We start from the raw sequence: 18,122 nt of genomic DNA, 5'->3' as shown, positions 1-18,122 counted from the left end.
TACATCTGTAAAAGGATTGGATAGGTGAAAGCAATTCCACCTTCCTAAATGCTTTCATCGGTCCAGTCATCTCAGATCAGACCTCTCAAAGGAAAGGAAAAACAAGAGGAGAGGAGACGTGTACAGTCCTCGGGTTTAAACGTGAGCGTCCCTCACCTTGTCCTTGCAGAGTCCATGTCCAACACAAGCTTAGCTAAATGTTTTCTCTGTTTCTGGATGTTGGGGATGTCCACCTTTGAGGAGGGAAAAAAAACACACAGGGGATCCATTCAATCTCTTCCTGTAATGTCATTCCCCACATGGCTATACTCAATTATCTGCTAATTAAATGGGAGTTGAGAGGGAGGGAATAGTCTCCCACCCGACATGGAATTGAGAAGCATTAGCGGGATCTGGCATTGAATCGTTTATGTCTGTAATGTATGATCATCAACGTAATGCTGTGAGTAGACGAGTGAATAACAGTGTCCTGTGTAATAATGGTGTAATAACAGCATAATAACCACAACTGACCTCAGCGAGCACATAGAGAGGCTCCACCACATCCCTCTCTATCTCGATCTCAAACTGGATCAGGTCCTGGGCCAGCCTCTCCTCTGTCTCCCCACACAGCTTCAGCATCTTTCTATGAGGGGGGACAGCCAATCACAATGTCAACTTGGGCCCAGTGACAGCCAATGAGAACGCACAAGAATAAGGACAAGGTCAAGGAGGACAGAGAGAAATGATGATAGAATTCAAGTGAAAATAAGTCCCATGAGTGTGTGTGTGTGTGTGTGTGTGTGTGTGTGTGTGTGTGTGTGTGTCTGTGATTGCATATAGCGACTCACCCAAGGAGGGAGTCGTCCCCGAGCACTGCAGCCCCCTCTACCATACATTGTGCCAGTGTCGTAAGTGGTAGCTTTTTCTGACAGAAGAGATAACATATGAACGTAGAGCATTTGCCATCACATCGCATGTATCACATCACATTCCTATGATACCACATCACATGCATTTTAAAAGCACCGCATACTGTATTCCTCTGTGACCACCTGAATATCATAGACATCACACAGGTACTTACCGAGGGTGACTTGACTGATTTTTTGTCCACATCGGCTCCTTGCTGGCCCTGCAGACAGGCGGTCAGCTTCTTGTGAGTGCTGTGGGTCACCTGTTTGACCAGGTCCAGACGCTTCTCCACCTAGTTACCCATCAACAGACACCCGTGAGCACCCTCAAAGATAGGCTAGACAACGAACACACTCACACACGCACGCACGCACGCACGCACGCACGCACGCACGCACGCACGCACCATGTACAGTACGCACACATCAAGCTATCACATACATCACACATCTAATCACATATGATTTACACCTCTCAAAGAGGATGATCCTAACCATAACAGGTTCACAGCTCCCGGTGCCTCCTTTAATGAAACACCTGGCCTACTTCACACGGACATAAACTAAGTGCACTTAGACAGACAACACACATGCAAACACACGCCTATGTAGATAGACAGGTACAGCCTATGTAGATAGACAGGTACAGCCTATGTAGATAGACAGGTACAGCCTATGTAGATAGACAGGCACAGCCTATGTAGATAGACAGGTACAGCGACAGGTACAGCCTATGTAGATAGACAGGTACAGCCTATGTAGATAGACAGGTACAGCCCAAACACTTTCACTGAGGAGCCTGTTTAGCTCTCTGCCAGTGATTCCCCTTGCTCACCTGTAGTAGGTCTTCGCTTAGCACCTCTGTTTTTTCTGCCCTGGAATTAGAAACATAAATATCCAGTCAGGCTTGAGGGTTAGAGGGTTTTAATGATTTAACGAGGACACACTCAACAAGTCACAAAGGAATCACGTTATTAGTATTACACGGTTCAGCATGTAGTTACAGTGTGTTAACACATGTGAGAACATGTTCATATTTGATGCTCTTATGTTTGTGCCAGACAACTACGTACTTTTTGCCTTTCGGAACGCTGATAAGATCAAGACAAAACATTCTTGTTTTTCTGGCAGAAATTCAACACAAATATCTTCTGTCAGGCCTGGTAGATAAAGACTAGCAGAATGTCTCCCCACCCTCTCCTCTTTTCCCTGTTCTTCAGATATGAACACTCGTCATGACAAACAAAGATGACTTGCAACGTCTCGGACTTCGTTTCAAAAGAAGCCTGTCCCAAAAGACAGGGGTGGAACAGAGAATCCTGGGGGTCTAATACCTCCGTTTCCTCAATGTTTTGTTATTCATACATGACATCACTGTTTTTATTAGGACCCGTGGTGGTGGCATTTAGGGCTGCTCCCTTTAAGAGACCCCAGGGAGGAAGCTCTTACAAGAATAATGGAGTCACGTAGTTGAATCATATGAAAGATTAGATTTGAGTCGTCCATTATTGGCACGGAGAGCTTACTTGACATGGCTTTATATGATTGGTGCTGTAGCTATAAGGGTTTCTCAGGGGCTCATGTGTGTCTCAGATCAGTCACTTTGACAATGCTGCCGAACAGCTGAGCTATTCCATACAGCTGAATAGGCCAGCTGTTTTGAATTAAACTGATGGCTTAATTCGAATCATTTCTGTACTGTATTATTATCAAATTGGAAGGTTCTTATCAAAATATCATGGACAGGGCAAATGTAACCACACTGATGAATCAGGTCTCTCCCAAACCTATCCACTATCTGGCTGGCATTGGTCTACTGACATGGCATGAGTACAGTGGCATGATAAAGAAAGACTGAAACATCTTTAAAAAATCCAGATGTCTCATGAACAGAGTCCAGTTCATGAGACATTTGTAAAATTGTTTTTTTGTACAGCGTGTGTGTGTGTGTGTGTGTGTGTGTGTGTGTGGGTGTGGGTGTGTGTATGCACACGCGCACATGAGTTTATTTGTGGGGACTGTTCTCTGTCCTCAGGCCATGACTCGGCCTCGTGTTTCAAGTCAATAAATAAACAAAATAATTAATTAATTTGCAAGCTGCCAGCAGCAGATGCTTCAAGCTGGAATGCCCTGATACACGACCAAATCCAATGACAAAAGATAAACAAATAGGCGCGCAGTAAACATCGTCTAGTGATGTAAATGACCTAACTCTCACAGGGAGCCAATCATCGCTTCCCCCTGCTGTGCGTCCAGCCGGATGAGGGCTGGGGCCAAGCCTGAGCCTCTAACTGGATGATAAGGCGAGAGCAGTCACCAATCACAGAGCAGATAAAACCACTGAGCCAGAATACTGAATGGGCCATCAACTAATAACAGCACACGTACCGCTGGGTACCAGAAATGTGGCCATCTGATAAAGTAACTAAAATAGCCATTTTACCAGATGTACTGTATGTAGGATTGGAGCGGGCAGCCAGAGTGAGTACACTGTTACTGCTCTAGAACCAGCAGGCTCATCTTGTGGTCACATAATTATGTACAGAGAGAAACATTTAAATTCATCTTATGATAACAGGCTCATTTGTTGCATACTGTAAGTGGTGAAGGCACAGCCAGACATATGTTCTGTTGATGGATGGTTCAGTTATGATGCCGACATGTGAGTGTCTAACGAAGTCCCGTTAAAAAGGCTGAATGAAAACCTCCCTCCATTCAGTTCTATTGTTATAAGCACATGCCACAATCTGCCTCGACATTCCAAGGTCTGATGAGACTGTCCAATCAGAGGGAAGGGTAAGTAGGGCACTTCCTGTGCGAGTGGGTTAGTGGCTGACACGGCAGAAACGGCTACAGTCTGACCTGTGGCCTGGGCCCTTAAACTGGGCCTGTAAACCCCCCCCAGCACCAGACACACAGACACCGCCCCGCTTCCCCTCCCTGTCTGCACAGCTACTTCCTGGTATTGTGGCCCAACGAGACTCGTGCCAGCAGCGGCCCAATCAGCATAGTAGCCATTATGTATAATTTATTGAAGAACGTAATAAGAAACGTGATCTCTCCGGTGAAAAACAGAATGGGTTTACGAGGAGCATTATTTAGGCTGCTCTATTCTGTTCTACTATCTAACAAGTAGGCCAGAAATACATGGAAAACAAAAGGTCAAGAATGTTATCCAATCCATAGCCCCTGGTCAGTATTCCTACTATAAATTAAGTCTAGGGAATCAATGACTCTACCATGGTTTGATATCCTGTCCAAAACAATTGGTTCACCACACAAACATTAAACTAGCCCCCCCAAGTCCCCTGAGGAGCCCTGCCTACAGTGTATACTCTATGGTGTTGCTGTGAAGATACTCTCTACAAAAAAAGAACACTGGCAAGAAACAGACCGTTAATGAGCAACCAATTACTGTTTGCATGACGTTTTCATGCAGATTGCATACATGGCGGATGAAGAAATGAGCTTTAACGATGTTTGTGATTAGTATGGCAATTCCAGGGCCAATATGTGACCAGAGAACCATGAGAACTGGGTCATTCCATGAACTGTACCAATGACTCTAATCAGAACCAGCCTGTCAGAAACGTGCTCTGTGAGCTGAAGCTGTGCTGAGGAGGAAAAGAAAGAGCGGGTGTGAGACGGAAAGAGAGAGGGAGAGCGAGCGAACGAGGCTAAGATTGTTTCTGGTGTGACGTCGGAAGTGTGATTGTCGCTTGCGAAGTGGCATCGAGAGACAAAAATAACTTTGCCGCTGTCCCAAAATCCCAGCCCTACTTCCACTGGTACACGAAGAAGAAATCAACAGACCTCTGAATCGCTGTCTCTAAAAATCGAAACCCCGTTCTCCCTGACTCTCACTCCCCTTATAAAAGGCCTTTTCATTGAACCCGACTCACATAGACTTGATTCTTTCTTCCTTGTACACAATGTGACAGCCTCTGCAGGCCCGGACGATAACGGCATTACATGCTTTGCGTGTAACCTGAAGGTCCGCAGAGCAGCTGTGAGGCCGTCATCATCCAACCCTCTGTGATAGTACTGGAGCTGCCCATAGGGGGGCCATGCCGGCTGACTACAGCAGCACAGATGGGACAGCAGCAGCAGCAGCAGCAGCAGCAGTGGTAGACAGAGGCAGCAGAGGCAGAGACAGTAGAGCTGGGAGCTGCTGTCTGTCGGTCTGTCTGTCTGTCGGTCTGTTTGTCTGTCTGCGTTTCACAACGAAAACAGTCAGAGATGGACAGGCCGTCAGCCGCTTTGGCCTGTGTCAAGGCGTCTGATGAGCCAGATGAGTCGTAATGACAGCTGCATATGTCAGACAGTGTGTGTGTGTGTGTGTGTGTGTGTGTGTGTGTGTGTGTGTGTGTGTGTGTCCTCAAGGCTCTGTAGAAGAGCTGGGTTAAACAAGGGACAAAATCCAGAGTAAAGCTAGAGGAGAATTGTTAGCTATGTTAGCCACAGTAATGAGGGCATTTACACAGGGGAATGGAGAACAAGACCATGGAAAGCTAGCCCTTCCCAGTGACCGCCACACAGGGTCATTCCAGCCTGGGATCAAAGGGAAGGAGGCCAATCTGTTGAGATCGAGTCAAAGACAGTCAGACATCCAGCTCTTTGAGCTTGTTTGTTTTCAGACAGCGGAATTTCCTCTCAGGATATATCAGCATCGCACTTAATCAGCCTATCACGGCAAGTGCTGAAACAACATAGCAAAGCATGGCTGGAAAACAGGAAACAATGGAGCTCCTTCAGCCTATAGATTGTGATGTTAACCCTGGGAGAGGTTGTATTCTGTAGGTGAGGATTGAGATTGATAGCAACAAAAGTGTGTGTGTGTGTGTGTGGAGATAGAGTCCTGAGAATAGCGTAAACATGGGGGTTTGTGTTTGCAGTCGTGTGGGCGGTGTGTTGAGGTAGAGGGCACATGAGTGTGCCAAGTCTATGCCAGCCATCTGTCACTTCACAGGCATTCCTCTACCTGGGGATGCTGATGACTCAATACTGACAATAATAACACTACTGAAGCTATGAATACATATAGACGACCACTGGAGATGCTGAAAATAATGAGAAATGAGTCATTGTTCCAGAAACTTCTAAAATGTAGACCCTTCTGACATATACGGATTGATTTTTAAGCAAGTGTTAGAGGTGAATTTTTGCTCTTTCATTTTACCTCAGAGAGTTGAGTCGAGCAGCAGTACAACACAGTGCAATACAAACACATAGACACAGAGGCTTTATAAATGGCAGAATTAGTTGAGACAATATTTACACAGACGGGTCCCTGAGCTGGAACAGCTCCCTCTAAGCCTCTGCTGGTTCATAACGACAGCGAAATGCTGATAAGGAATCTGAGTTGATTCAGTTGAAGGCTTGAAGGAAGTGGTGGTATGGGAAATAATAGAAGAGTATACTGTAGGGTACAGAGGGAGTCCCCCACAAAATGCAACCCAGACACACTAGCAAGTTTTTATCACTCCATAGAGTGACTATACCACAATACCAAGCCATGCCAAGTGAATATTCCATATGGTAATATGTCTTATATAATACATGTTTCAATAACACACATGCTAATGCTTGGACAGCCTGGTGCTCTACCCTCTAGCATAGTGCATACCGGGTTATGAAAGCATGAATAATACATGTTGCATATAATCAAATCTGAATTAAATAGGCTTCCAGAGTCATGAGCATATTGGATTGGTGCAAAGCCAACAGTCTGATGAGACGTTTCTGCTTTCTCCAACAGGTCTACTCTTCGCTAAGCTAACTCTGAAGTCTGTCTAACACAGAGATGCTGTAGCAGAGATAGCTGACTTCCCACCCGGTCCGCCCACACTGCTAGCCTGGGAGCGCTAGGCTGCTAAATCCTGAACTGATTGGGGAAGGTAGTGGAGCAGAACGGTGGCTCTGAGCCGCGGAGGGACAGTGAGGGGCCTAGAGCACTGGCGTGAGACCCACAGTCACACACACACACACACACACACACAGACATTTTCATGCTCGAGATGCTTTTTGAGTATTCTCAAAAAAGCACATTTTACCTCAGAATTCTGCCATGAAAACACATCAAGAAACCAAAATGGTTGTTCCCCAAAGACAAGACTAGGGGGGTAGCCTCGTAGAGCAATACGAGGTTACTAAAACAGAAAAACCCACTTACTGTAGTTGTCCAGTAAACTAGGTCACAGCTTTGTTAAGTATGCAAGAATAACTAAGAGGCACACACACACACACCCACACACACACACACTGATATTCAAGCACCCACACACACACAGATATACAGTACATGTGCCCGCACACCCACACCCACCCACACACACCCCCACACACACGCACACACAGACGTCCAGAGAGAACTTGCAGCATCACTAACCCAATAACACTGTGTTGGAAAGACAAGCAGTGAGTTATCTCTAATAACTTTATGGATCATGTCCAGACACAGCATTCTTTGCTCTGACTTGAGTACGTAATACTTACTTTACCTGTGCATCTGTGTGCACACCCTGTGTGAAATCCCTTTATGAAAGACAGAAAACTCAAACAATATTAATGTGTGTCATCATATTGTGCATCCATGCCATGTAACATAAAAGCAACATTCACACTGAGACAGATTTTCAAGTCTTCTCTTCACACCTCTTCCAATAACTCTTGATTTTTAACGACATGTGGGCAGGCAGAAGGAAATGAGCAGGACATGAATGCTAAAAACACCCACCACTGTTACTAGGCAACTGAAAGAAGGATTCCTATGTCCCTTCAGTACATGTGCTGTAAGTAAAAGAGATCAGAGGATGCTGTTTTCTCCGTACAAATGAAACAGTGAAAACAAACCTTTACATGACAAGAACTAGAGTTGCAGTAGAGTACGGGGAGATGACTAAACACAACAGGAACATGTGACAAAGTGGAGGAGAGTACTTCCTGTTTTGAGGCCCATTTGTCATTCCTCAATGGAAGGAAGTGGACATGTCGTGAGGGAGTCGCCCCAATTGGAAGTCGCCTTTGGAAAACGCGTGCATTGACATCAACACAACACCACATGTTTGAACTGTACAAAACTGCTTGGTTATCATCTGTCAAATTTCTCATTGTGTACTATATAATGTACTAATTATTGCATAGTTGCATATAGTTCTATGAGAGACATCTGAGAGACTTGTGTAGTTTTAGCCATGTCTCAGAGCTTGCGGCTTGTATGAGGACTGATTCGTTATACACAGCTCGGTCAGGCCCTGAGGTCACATCCTGCTGGAGCTGAGATCATGTGCAACAGCACAGAGTGACCTCCTTAGCAACACTGGTGGCATACTGCGCTGTGGTCGCTAATGGTGGTGGTCAAACGCAGTTTCATACACAGCCGGTCAATTTGAACGCGTAGGAGGAAAAAAAGGTGTGTCAAATGAGACCATGCAGCCACACCCTCATCCACCCTGCATGGTCATCTCTGCTCTCATCCCCTGGCACTTCCCTTTGTACACTTCCCTCAATGTAGACTGGCACTGAGTTCTCAGTGGTAATGCAGCAGGGGCTCCGAAATTGGCTTTTCTGTTGAAGAAATCAGTGACAAAGAAGGGGAACCGACAGTCATCATGTGTGCCATTACATCATCCCTCCTCCTTTGATGTCCCAAAAGGGCATTCCTTCACAAAGCCTCTTTATAACCAACCCTGACTCGCTAGTGATCTCTAGAGAGCCGTTTCTGGGGTTATGGGAGGGCTATCGTCAATACCAATCTGCAACATCTGTGGATGGTTAACACTGTCAAACATGCAAAGCCTTCACATGTTCTATAAAGCAATAAATACATCTGGGAGAAATGTTGCATAAGATACCAAGTTGATGTACCAAGTACTGTAGAGTGTGTGTGTGTGTGTGTGTGTGTGTGTGTGTGTGTGTGTGTGTGTGTGTGTGTGTGTGTGTGTATGTGTGTCTGTGTGTTTGTTTGTTTGTCCTTCTGGCCTAAACAATGTGATGTACTATAACAAGCAAGACAGAAATGGAAATAGACATATTGGATATGAAGGACAGTCTCACAGAGATCTCCATGACGCTGTAACTGTTCTAGCCTGCCATCACTAGGGAGAGGTCCAGGGAGCAAAGGAGTGGAGAACCAGGACACTGGAACAGTCAGCTAGAACACCATGCAACAGTGCGTCTCAACCCCTTTGGTTCCCCCACATGTAAGTCACCTGTCTGGTGTCATATGGAGTATTCATGAAGTACAACACAAAGACCTCCCAAAATGCCTGTACTGCTGAGGCCCTATTATATTACAGGGCACAAATGCATATGCTGGGGGACATATTCATATAAATAGTATCATTCCATGATAAAAGAAACATGTATTATATTGAAAAATGGAAGAGAAATCTACATCTTCAAAATCTAATCACTTTTCAAGACTGAATACAAAAGTAACTGGTGACATTTTGAAAAGGTTGCCCCATCCACCCTTACCCTAACCCTATCAAAGTCAGAGGCATCTTCATCAGCAGGATATTGGCAGTTGAGGATAACACAAACTCAAAGTGCATGCGTGGGCATTAGGGTTGCAAAATTCCTGTACTTTTCTGAAACTTTTCTGAAACCATGGTAGTTTACTGGTAATTTTGGAAATCTATGGCAACTTTGTTCATAGAATAGTACTTTGAAAAAGGTAAAATGTATTTTCAATATTCCATATCTGTGTGCCCATCTTGTCTTTGAGTAACATGTGGGTAGAACATTTTGTTTCAGAGAAATATGCAGTTAAAGCTGGCTAACTAGCTAAAGTAGCCATACTGTAACACCCCAAAGACAGATATTGGAGAAGTCATTGGTTTTGAAGCATATTGTTTATCCCCTGTATTTCAACATAGTGTTTAAAACCATATTTACAGAATTTGTGTGTAAAACTATCGATTTAAAGACAGCATTATTGTAGCAGGTGGACAAATGCCAATACTAGACATCATGATAATCTCTTCAAAGTGTTAATTTACTGAAGTATCAAGTGATAAATATCAAGTGATATCAGGTGATTAGCCTCATGGTTGCATATTTGCTGGAGAAATACATTGGATTTGTATGTGTCTGTTGGCTAAAATCAATCAAACTTCATCCGAAAACCATCTCTTCCCTAAAAACAGGAATGTTTTTTTTTTTTAATTATTATTATTATTATTATTTTTTAAAAAGATCACTTTTACAGCGCCTTGAAAAAGTAACACCCTGCACATTATACAGGAATGTTTAGAGGGTTAAGGGAATATTCCCATCCTTTGCAACCTGAGTGGGCATACACCCACACAGCACACACTTAGTGACATAGCACACAATATACACTTCACACAAGCACAGTTCCAGCAAAAACAGTTCCTTGCCCCTCTCTTCCTACTTCACCTACTCTGCAATCCCAGTCAATCTGTGTTGAATTTGTCCCTGTGGATGCTTGTCTGTGGTCAGCGAGACGTCATGAGAGGCCAGCATGCCAGCTCAGCTGTAACACATTCCACCCTGAGAGTGCGTCAGAGCGAGAACAAGAGAAAGAGAGATAGGTCCACTACTCCTCTGTCAGCCTGCAAATGGCTGCTATTCTCTCATAATTGCATGAGTGCTGAAAGAGGTAGCTGGCCTTGAGGAGCTTGAAAGACATCTATTACAACACAATCACTACTATTATTTGTGAGTAAACTGCTGATGATTGGTGCAGTGTAGTATGTGTGTGTGTGCATGTGTGTGGTGTGTGTGTGTGTGTGTGTGTGTGTGTGTGTGTGTGTGTGTGTGTGTGTGTGTGTGTGTGTGTGTGTGTGTGCATGTGTGTATGTGTGTGTGAGAGAGGGGGATGGTTGCGCCCTTGATGAGTGTGCATGAAGATGCTGAAGATAATGGCGTTGATGCCAATTTCCTGTATGGAAGGAATTATGTGATGTTTGAAAATGAACAATTTGTAGAAAGGCTCACCTTAATGACACCAAAATAGCTCTATTTACAATCATAAGGTACTCCACGTACGTACTGTACTTTGAGGTCAACCGTTGCTAAATACTGCAGAAGAATGGCTTATTTGTGTGGGCTTCTGCAGTATCATGCCATCTTTTAAAAGATTGTCCTAGACCCAGTTAAGGCAGAGAGATGGGGAATTGAGAAATGGGTCAAGAGTGATGGGAGAGCAAGACTGAACAAAATTAATCTTTTTCCCATGGCATCTCCGCTGTATATCTGTTTGGAATCTTAATAATCTAAATGAGCGTGGGAACACTTAAAAGATAAATCATCAACTGCAGTACATGCTAATACTAGACCTCTTTTGCTTACAAGATAGCTTTAAAAAGCGTTTGCCAGGATACAACCACTGACTAAGCTGCAAAGCCTAGGTGCCTCTCACAGTAGACCTACGGCTTGTTTCTCTTCATCTACAGAATATGCATGGCTACACCCTCCTCCTATGGAGAGATACTGCAGAGACTGCATACGTCCAGTGCCTGGTCACATGTCCTGGAGCCCACCCGCCTGCTTTGGTGATCCAGAGAAATGCTGACACAGCACACCTGACATGCCCACCCCCACTGAGCAAGGACCTTCACTTTACTCCCCTTCCCAATAGAGACTGGTACGCCATCACAGAGGGATGACCCGACATGGCAGAGATAGGAAATGAAACGTCCATAATCATCGCCAACCACTCACTATGAAGAAGGTGTCGCTTCATTTTCAAAGATAGCATTGTAACCAATGGCATAGAAATGGGTAGGGCTAGTCATTCCCCAGGGGCTGGAAGAGCTAGGGGTCAGGAAAGTCAACAGCTGAAACAAATGAACAGATGAACCTCCCCTCTAAGGACTGACCTGACTGTAGACAGCAAATCTGGAAACCTCTCCTAGACTAGCTATTCATTGGTGCAAGAGTGGGTTAGTGAACAGAGGACAGAATGAGTGCAATGTCAAAGGTCCAGGATAAGCTCACACAGAGGCATACTATAAGCCCCAACCTCCATGGGTGGAGTACAGCACACACCACCAGGAGAAGGGGTCTAAGATGACACTGCCGTGATTGCAGTTTAAAGTACTGTACCTCAGGCAATTTGTCAAGTGCGGAGGAGGTTATTTTAGTCTTTGACAATAATCCATAAGAACCACAATGACAACGCATTAGACAGAACTCAAGGCAGCTGAATTACAATGAACAAGAAACGTTGACACACATCTTAACACACCCACCCAGCTGTAAGTCTATCCAATAATCACAGTACGACATGCATTTAAATGACGTTGTTCTCTGGGGCATACATACAACAACATCTAGTGAGTCAACTGTTCTGTGAATTGAATGAGAGATTCAGCTGTAAAGTGTCAGGAGTCTGTATTGTGTGAATGCCTTCGTTAAGGTGGCCCATTAATCAACACGCACAGATTTGCCTGTCGTCCTCTGCTGTTGCTGCAGTCTCACTGGGACCAACACACAAGCCTGTAGCAGAACATGTCCTTTATTCTCTGGGTGGTACACAGGCATCCTCTCCTGAAGAGATATCACCACCCTTTCTGGTCAAGTGTCCAAAAAACCCCCATGAAAATATGAATGGGGAAGAGGGTCTATACGGTAGATACATAGTGAGATCACAGCAAAAAGGAGATAACAGTGACCTTTAGATACTGTACACACACATGTGCATGCACGCACACACAAACACACACACACACACACGCACGCGCAGACACACAGACACGCACGCACGCACGCACGCACGCACGCACGCACGCACACACACACACACACACACACACACACACACACACACACACACACACACAATGGGCTAAGATTAGCAGTGTAATTGCTATGGTTTTGGTTAATCATAAGAAGGTAACAAAACTAAATGGAAAATGTCAACAAAAACTAAAATACAAAAGTCTAACTACCATTATTTACAATTAACATAAAAACAAGACCAGCAAGAAATTGGAAAAACTGGTTGGCTGAAAATCATCTTGATGATTGCCCTTTTTATATTTTACTTAGCATTGGTACTGTAGTACCGAGGTGTTGTCACTTCTGGATCCACACAAACGTTCCACATTAATTTTCTCCATCTGGATTTTTTCAAGTAATTAATATAAATTCAGTGTTCAATGAATGCTTACAGGAATTTCCCAGATAGTTTTTCTAGCCAGTATCTTCAAAATGTGCTACAAAACAGCAACATTTCGAACATGCTCTCGTAACTTTAGCATTTAAAAGTCACAACGGTCAGTCTTCAAGAATAAGAATCAGCGATTAAATTAGCGATTCATCTGGGAGGTTGTTGAATGGGTGGGTTCATGCTTTCAAATTGTATAAATCACCATTACATACATACTACATACGATACAATGCCGATGGCGAAATTTGCAAGGAATTTGAAAGTGGAGCCAGGAAGTATGTGAGCTCCTCTGTAATCCACTGCGATGTAATTGCAGTAATGTGTGAAGGAAAATTAGCCACACAGTTGAGCTATCCCAGAATGGCCCCAAAATAATGCTTGTGGGCCATCAACTGAGATGCACTACATCTCCTGAGTGGCAATAGGAGTTCAAACAATGTTATTACAATGTTATTACATGTGACTTGTGGCTACATGGTAAGTGCTACCTGGCATGGGCTTAAAATAAGCAAGAGACCTACCTACTAAATAATCTTTATCACAATGTCAATGAAACATTCAATGTATATACTGTAGAGCAGCAGGGCCTATAGCAGCACTTTGACCTCCTCTCTATCGCCCTCGATACGACAATACCAAGGATCAACACTCCCCAAGGTCGCCCGCCCAGAACACAGCGTCAAACCTGTCCTGTCTCCCCTCTCCCACTTCTGTCCCTGAGTTCCGACAAGGGACTCTGGAGCAGCCCCGGTGCTGTGTGGGTGTGGAAAAAATGCACCCTGAGATACTGTCACCTTTAATCCTGACAGTCCCTCACAGGCAGGGGGTCCCAGGGTAGTCTGTACTCCCTGGCCCTGTACTGTAGATATGATTAATTACCGGGGAGGACACTGGGCTGTTTAGGAAACATGTTGTTGCTCGTTATGACCGTGCTACAGACTGCTCCTGGAGAACAGCAGACTGTGCGAGCCGAATACTATAGTAGTATACACACAGGCATGCGCACACCCACACCCACACCCACACCCACACCCACACCCACACCCACACCCACACCCACACCCACACACAGGAACACTAAGTCACAACAGATATGTGCTATGTGGGCTACATGCAAACATGCACGCACCCACACCCACAGATACACCCCTCTTATGCACCCACACCCATAGACACACCCACACACCACCACACCCACCCACCCACACACACACACACACAAACCATACCATCAGAAAAAGCAATGGTAGAAGAGCTAGTGGTAGGTGATTGACAAATTTCAGATACTGCACTAACAGCAACAGCAGCAGAGGTTGAAAACCCCCCAGCGTATGAGATGTACCCCCCTCGGTGCAAGCACACTGCACTGGGACTGATGACCCACAATACTGTGTCATTATATCCCAGTAAGGAGCAGCATGGAGCAGAGAGCACCTTCTGGCCCTACGCGATGCCTTCTGCATGACAAGCTGCTCTCCCCGTGAGGTGAACAAAAAAAAACAGGGCGAGATAGGGCGGGGGGAGTGATAAACACACACCAACAATGTACTAAAGGTCACATACAACATATTCATGTTCTAGAAGGTGTCAAAGCCACCCTAACACAAGCACAGCACAACGATGTGAGAGTCATTGTAATAGGTTTTAATTACAGGCTACCTGTGATAAATAACATGGGTTTACCTTAAATTATTCCCCATCTGTTTGGTTGAGTTAGGGATCTGTTATTCAATCAAATGAATAGCCAATCCTATTTCCCAAACTAAAAGCTTTACATAGGTGAAAACACATATTACAATGAAACACAAGTGTGATAGAATGTATGGAATACTCCGATGGACGCAAGGATGCAAGAGCTACAGCCTATGTGGGAGTAGCCTAATGTATATGCATGTTGACATGACCCAATCATAAAATCGAATTTGCCAAATGCAGCAAACGACCTTTCCCGATATATAGAGATGTGATTGCACCTGCATGAATTCTCTCTTCTGACTACAGCTGAAATTACTGCGTAATGAAAACATTGCGCCTTTTCAATTTTCACCTCCCGTCGCATAGACCGCATCCGTCTGCATCAGCTGTATGTGCAGCATTGAGAAGGTTGGTGATATGCATTATTTTGCCCACTGATCCAAAACGCAAGTATTAACGCATATTTATTGAGGCATAGCCATATCCCCCCACCATTAACCCATGTGATGCTGAGGTACATTTTTTTTCCATATTCCAGTGGGCTGTTACCAGTACAGTAAAAGAGCATTGCGCCTGCTGCCTCTGCGGTATTCCAATGGGTATTACGCAAAGGAGACCTAAAGGCTATACAAAATGAATGTATTGTTCCGCAACATCATCCACTTGAATAGGTTATATCCATTCGTTGCGTTGAATCTGTAATAATAACTATACAATTATGAATAGGCTATTATAGTCTATTTGCTTGTTTCAGGAGTGGGACGGTGCTCAAGCGGATTTAGTCAATTCCTCATCCAAACTCTCACTCTCACTTGCATATCACGGAGATGAAGCACGCGATTTAGCTTACCTGCCCACCGTTTGGTTGGCGAGCTGTCGCATTCGATTGAATTGCTTCTTCATCTTGTATTTTCTGCGTTAACACCTACAGCAAAAAAGAGTCCGCATTTCTCTCAAAATAACGGCCCGTACTCCGGAGCAGCATAAGAGAAAATCCACACTCTCACATGTTTCTTTCCTCCTTGCAATAGGTAGCACCTTGTAAATGTTCCGAAATACATGTTTTCACTGCATTTTCCATCTACATTCGCCCTACACCCTGTGCAGAGATGCTGGACCAATTCGCCGCTATGGGCAGAGTGACAGCATAATGACAAGTAGCTGCTCCGCAGCAATGCAGTGTGGGAAGTGTAGGAGTAAATCGGTCTACATCACACACACACACACACACACACACACACACACACACACACACACACACACACACACACACACACACACACACACACACACACACACACGCAGAATCTTGCATGATCAAATACCAAGTGTCATTATTTACTCAACAAAAGTTAAATAAACTCTGCATAGGTCATTTTTTCCCTTACATTTAAAAGAAAAAAAGGTAATCCATTTGTGAAATGTTTTAACAAGTTTATAGATAACACACTACACAGGTGATAACGTCACACTATTAGGTGTGTTCCAATTGAATGTATACATAACTAATGATCAGAAATAATATCAAATATAAAGTAATCAAAAGTATTTGGAAATGTATTATTGGCATCTCCCCAAGTTTGATTTTAAGTATGACAAGCAACTGCATGATGGCATTTTTCTGCCTTACTAACACTACCATCCTGTGGTTCCTTTGTGTCAACACAACTATCATCATGGCCATTTGCTCACCTCAGTGTGGTAGCTGTGGAATTGTAAAGATCTTTTCTCATCTTGAAAATGTTCAAAAGAATATATCTTATGAATTCTCTGGACAGTGATAGTCAAATCAAGAATATTTTCAGTATCCAATAACTACTCAAATCAATCATTATACTCCTTCTAATTTTCCTTCAATGTTAGGTGCTACCATCCAATCTTATTTGAATAAGCTTCAGTATCACTTATGTCACTGCTTTCAATGATCAAGGCAGGTTGAGAGACCTTTCAGTGTGGTGGTGTATCAGCCATGTGTGCCATTTCAGTTAATTCTCCAGTAGGGGGCAGGCTTGCCTCAAAGACCACCAAACGTCTTGTGATATGAATCGTCTTGGTGTCATCTCTGAGCTTGCTGGCAACTTTAGCAACAACAATTTACTCAAACATAACTTTGTATCTTCTGTTAGTTCACTGTCTCTAGACCACAAGGAGTCAGTTAAAAATGTAAGGCATAATGCAAAGGTTATGGTACCTTTCATGTTTGACTAATTATCTAATGGTTAGTACCATTGGCAACTCAGTTATAAGCAGTGGTGGAAATGACACACACACACACACACACACACACACACACACACACACACACACACACACACACACACACACACACACACACACACACAGGAATTAACTTTTTGTTTAATTTCAGCATTCAAAGGCATTGCCTCTGAACCTACCAAGGTTCCCCGAGTGAATTCATTCCATTTTCACCACTAGATGAAGGGAATTGTGCTATTTTCAACACTTTATTTCTGAACTGAAATGAGTGTGATGGTGGGGATGCAGAGATGAAGAGAAATATGCTGACTGGTGCTAGTGCCAAATGAGGTGAGAGATGGAAACATCTGGCTTGACGTTACTCTTTTTGAATCTAGCTGAGAGCATCTTCACAATGTTTTTGCTGCAATCAGCTGATCAGTGTTGTCCAAGGTATTATGCAGTGCTCACTTTAGTGTGTTGGTAATACAATATCAAGGAAGGGTATTGACTCCACTTGTGTCAAATGTTTGGACGCAGGGAATGCTTAAGTGTAATGTTTCCTATGACAACAAAAACAGAGGTATTGTGTAAGTATTGAGGAAGCACTAAACAGTGTTTGTTCATCATGGTGGTGGTGGCTGTCCCTAACCTTGGTGTTGACTAGATGCAGCCTCCAGTCTTTGGTGTCCCCAGGCTCAGTATCACACAGTCCATTAAGACGTAATGGGGCAACAGGTGGGCTGCACACCGCTGCCCTCAGGGTTCAGAGGCCTCCAGGAGTAAGTGATACTGAAAAATGGCTGCTCTCTGGGCCTATCACTGAGGCCTCATTAATCTCACGAGGCTGGAAATAGAGAGGGGGGATCCTTGAGCCTTGATCTCGACCTCCTGACCTCGTTGGCTCATTTGTTTTCATTAGTAACTGACTAGACGAGAGGGCCAGCCCCAGCCCCAGCCTAGACACCCCGCCCCCATTGGTGTAAGCATTTCTCAAAGCAGCACAGGGGGACTTCTAAACTCCTCTATCTCCGCCACCCCCTCCCACCCCCCCGTCCTCCCCCCCACCCCCACCCCACACACACATACCCAAACCTGCTGCACTGCAGGGTCTCTAGACACTTCTAAATCAGTGTGGATGATGCCTCACATCCGCAGTCCTGCCACAGAAACTCTCTCACCCATAATCCCCTCACAAT

General features: G+C 44.3%; 1 protein-coding gene across 1 annotated transcript in view; it reads right to left on the bottom strand.

The window, feature by feature from the left end:
* arhgap44a (Rho GTPase activating protein 44a) overlaps positions 1 to 15,632 on the bottom strand; it is a 31,009-nt gene extending 15,377 nt beyond the window's left edge. The window contains exons 1-6 of the mRNA XM_083676202.1: positions 15,578 to 15,632; positions 1,729 to 1,768; positions 1,082 to 1,186; positions 831 to 907; positions 514 to 625; positions 157 to 233 (exon numbers count right to left, since the gene is read on the bottom strand). Of these exons, the coding sequence (XP_083532328.1) occupies positions 157 to 233; positions 514 to 625; positions 831 to 907; positions 1,082 to 1,186; positions 1,729 to 1,768; positions 15,578 to 15,630 (464 nt within the window). The 5' untranslated portion in view covers positions 15,631 to 15,632. The remainder of the gene's footprint in view (positions 1 to 156; positions 234 to 513; positions 626 to 830; positions 908 to 1,081; positions 1,187 to 1,728; positions 1,769 to 15,577) is intronic.
* Positions 15,633 to 18,122: the final 2,490 nt, after the last annotated feature.

Source organism: Argentina silus (assembly GCF_951799395.1).
Source record: "Argentina silus genome assembly, chromosome: 9".
Taxonomy (NCBI): domain Eukaryota; kingdom Metazoa; phylum Chordata; class Actinopteri; order Argentiniformes; family Argentinidae; genus Argentina; species Argentina silus.
Note: the sequence above shows the minus strand (reverse complement) of the source record. Positions and strands in the feature narration are given on the sequence as shown.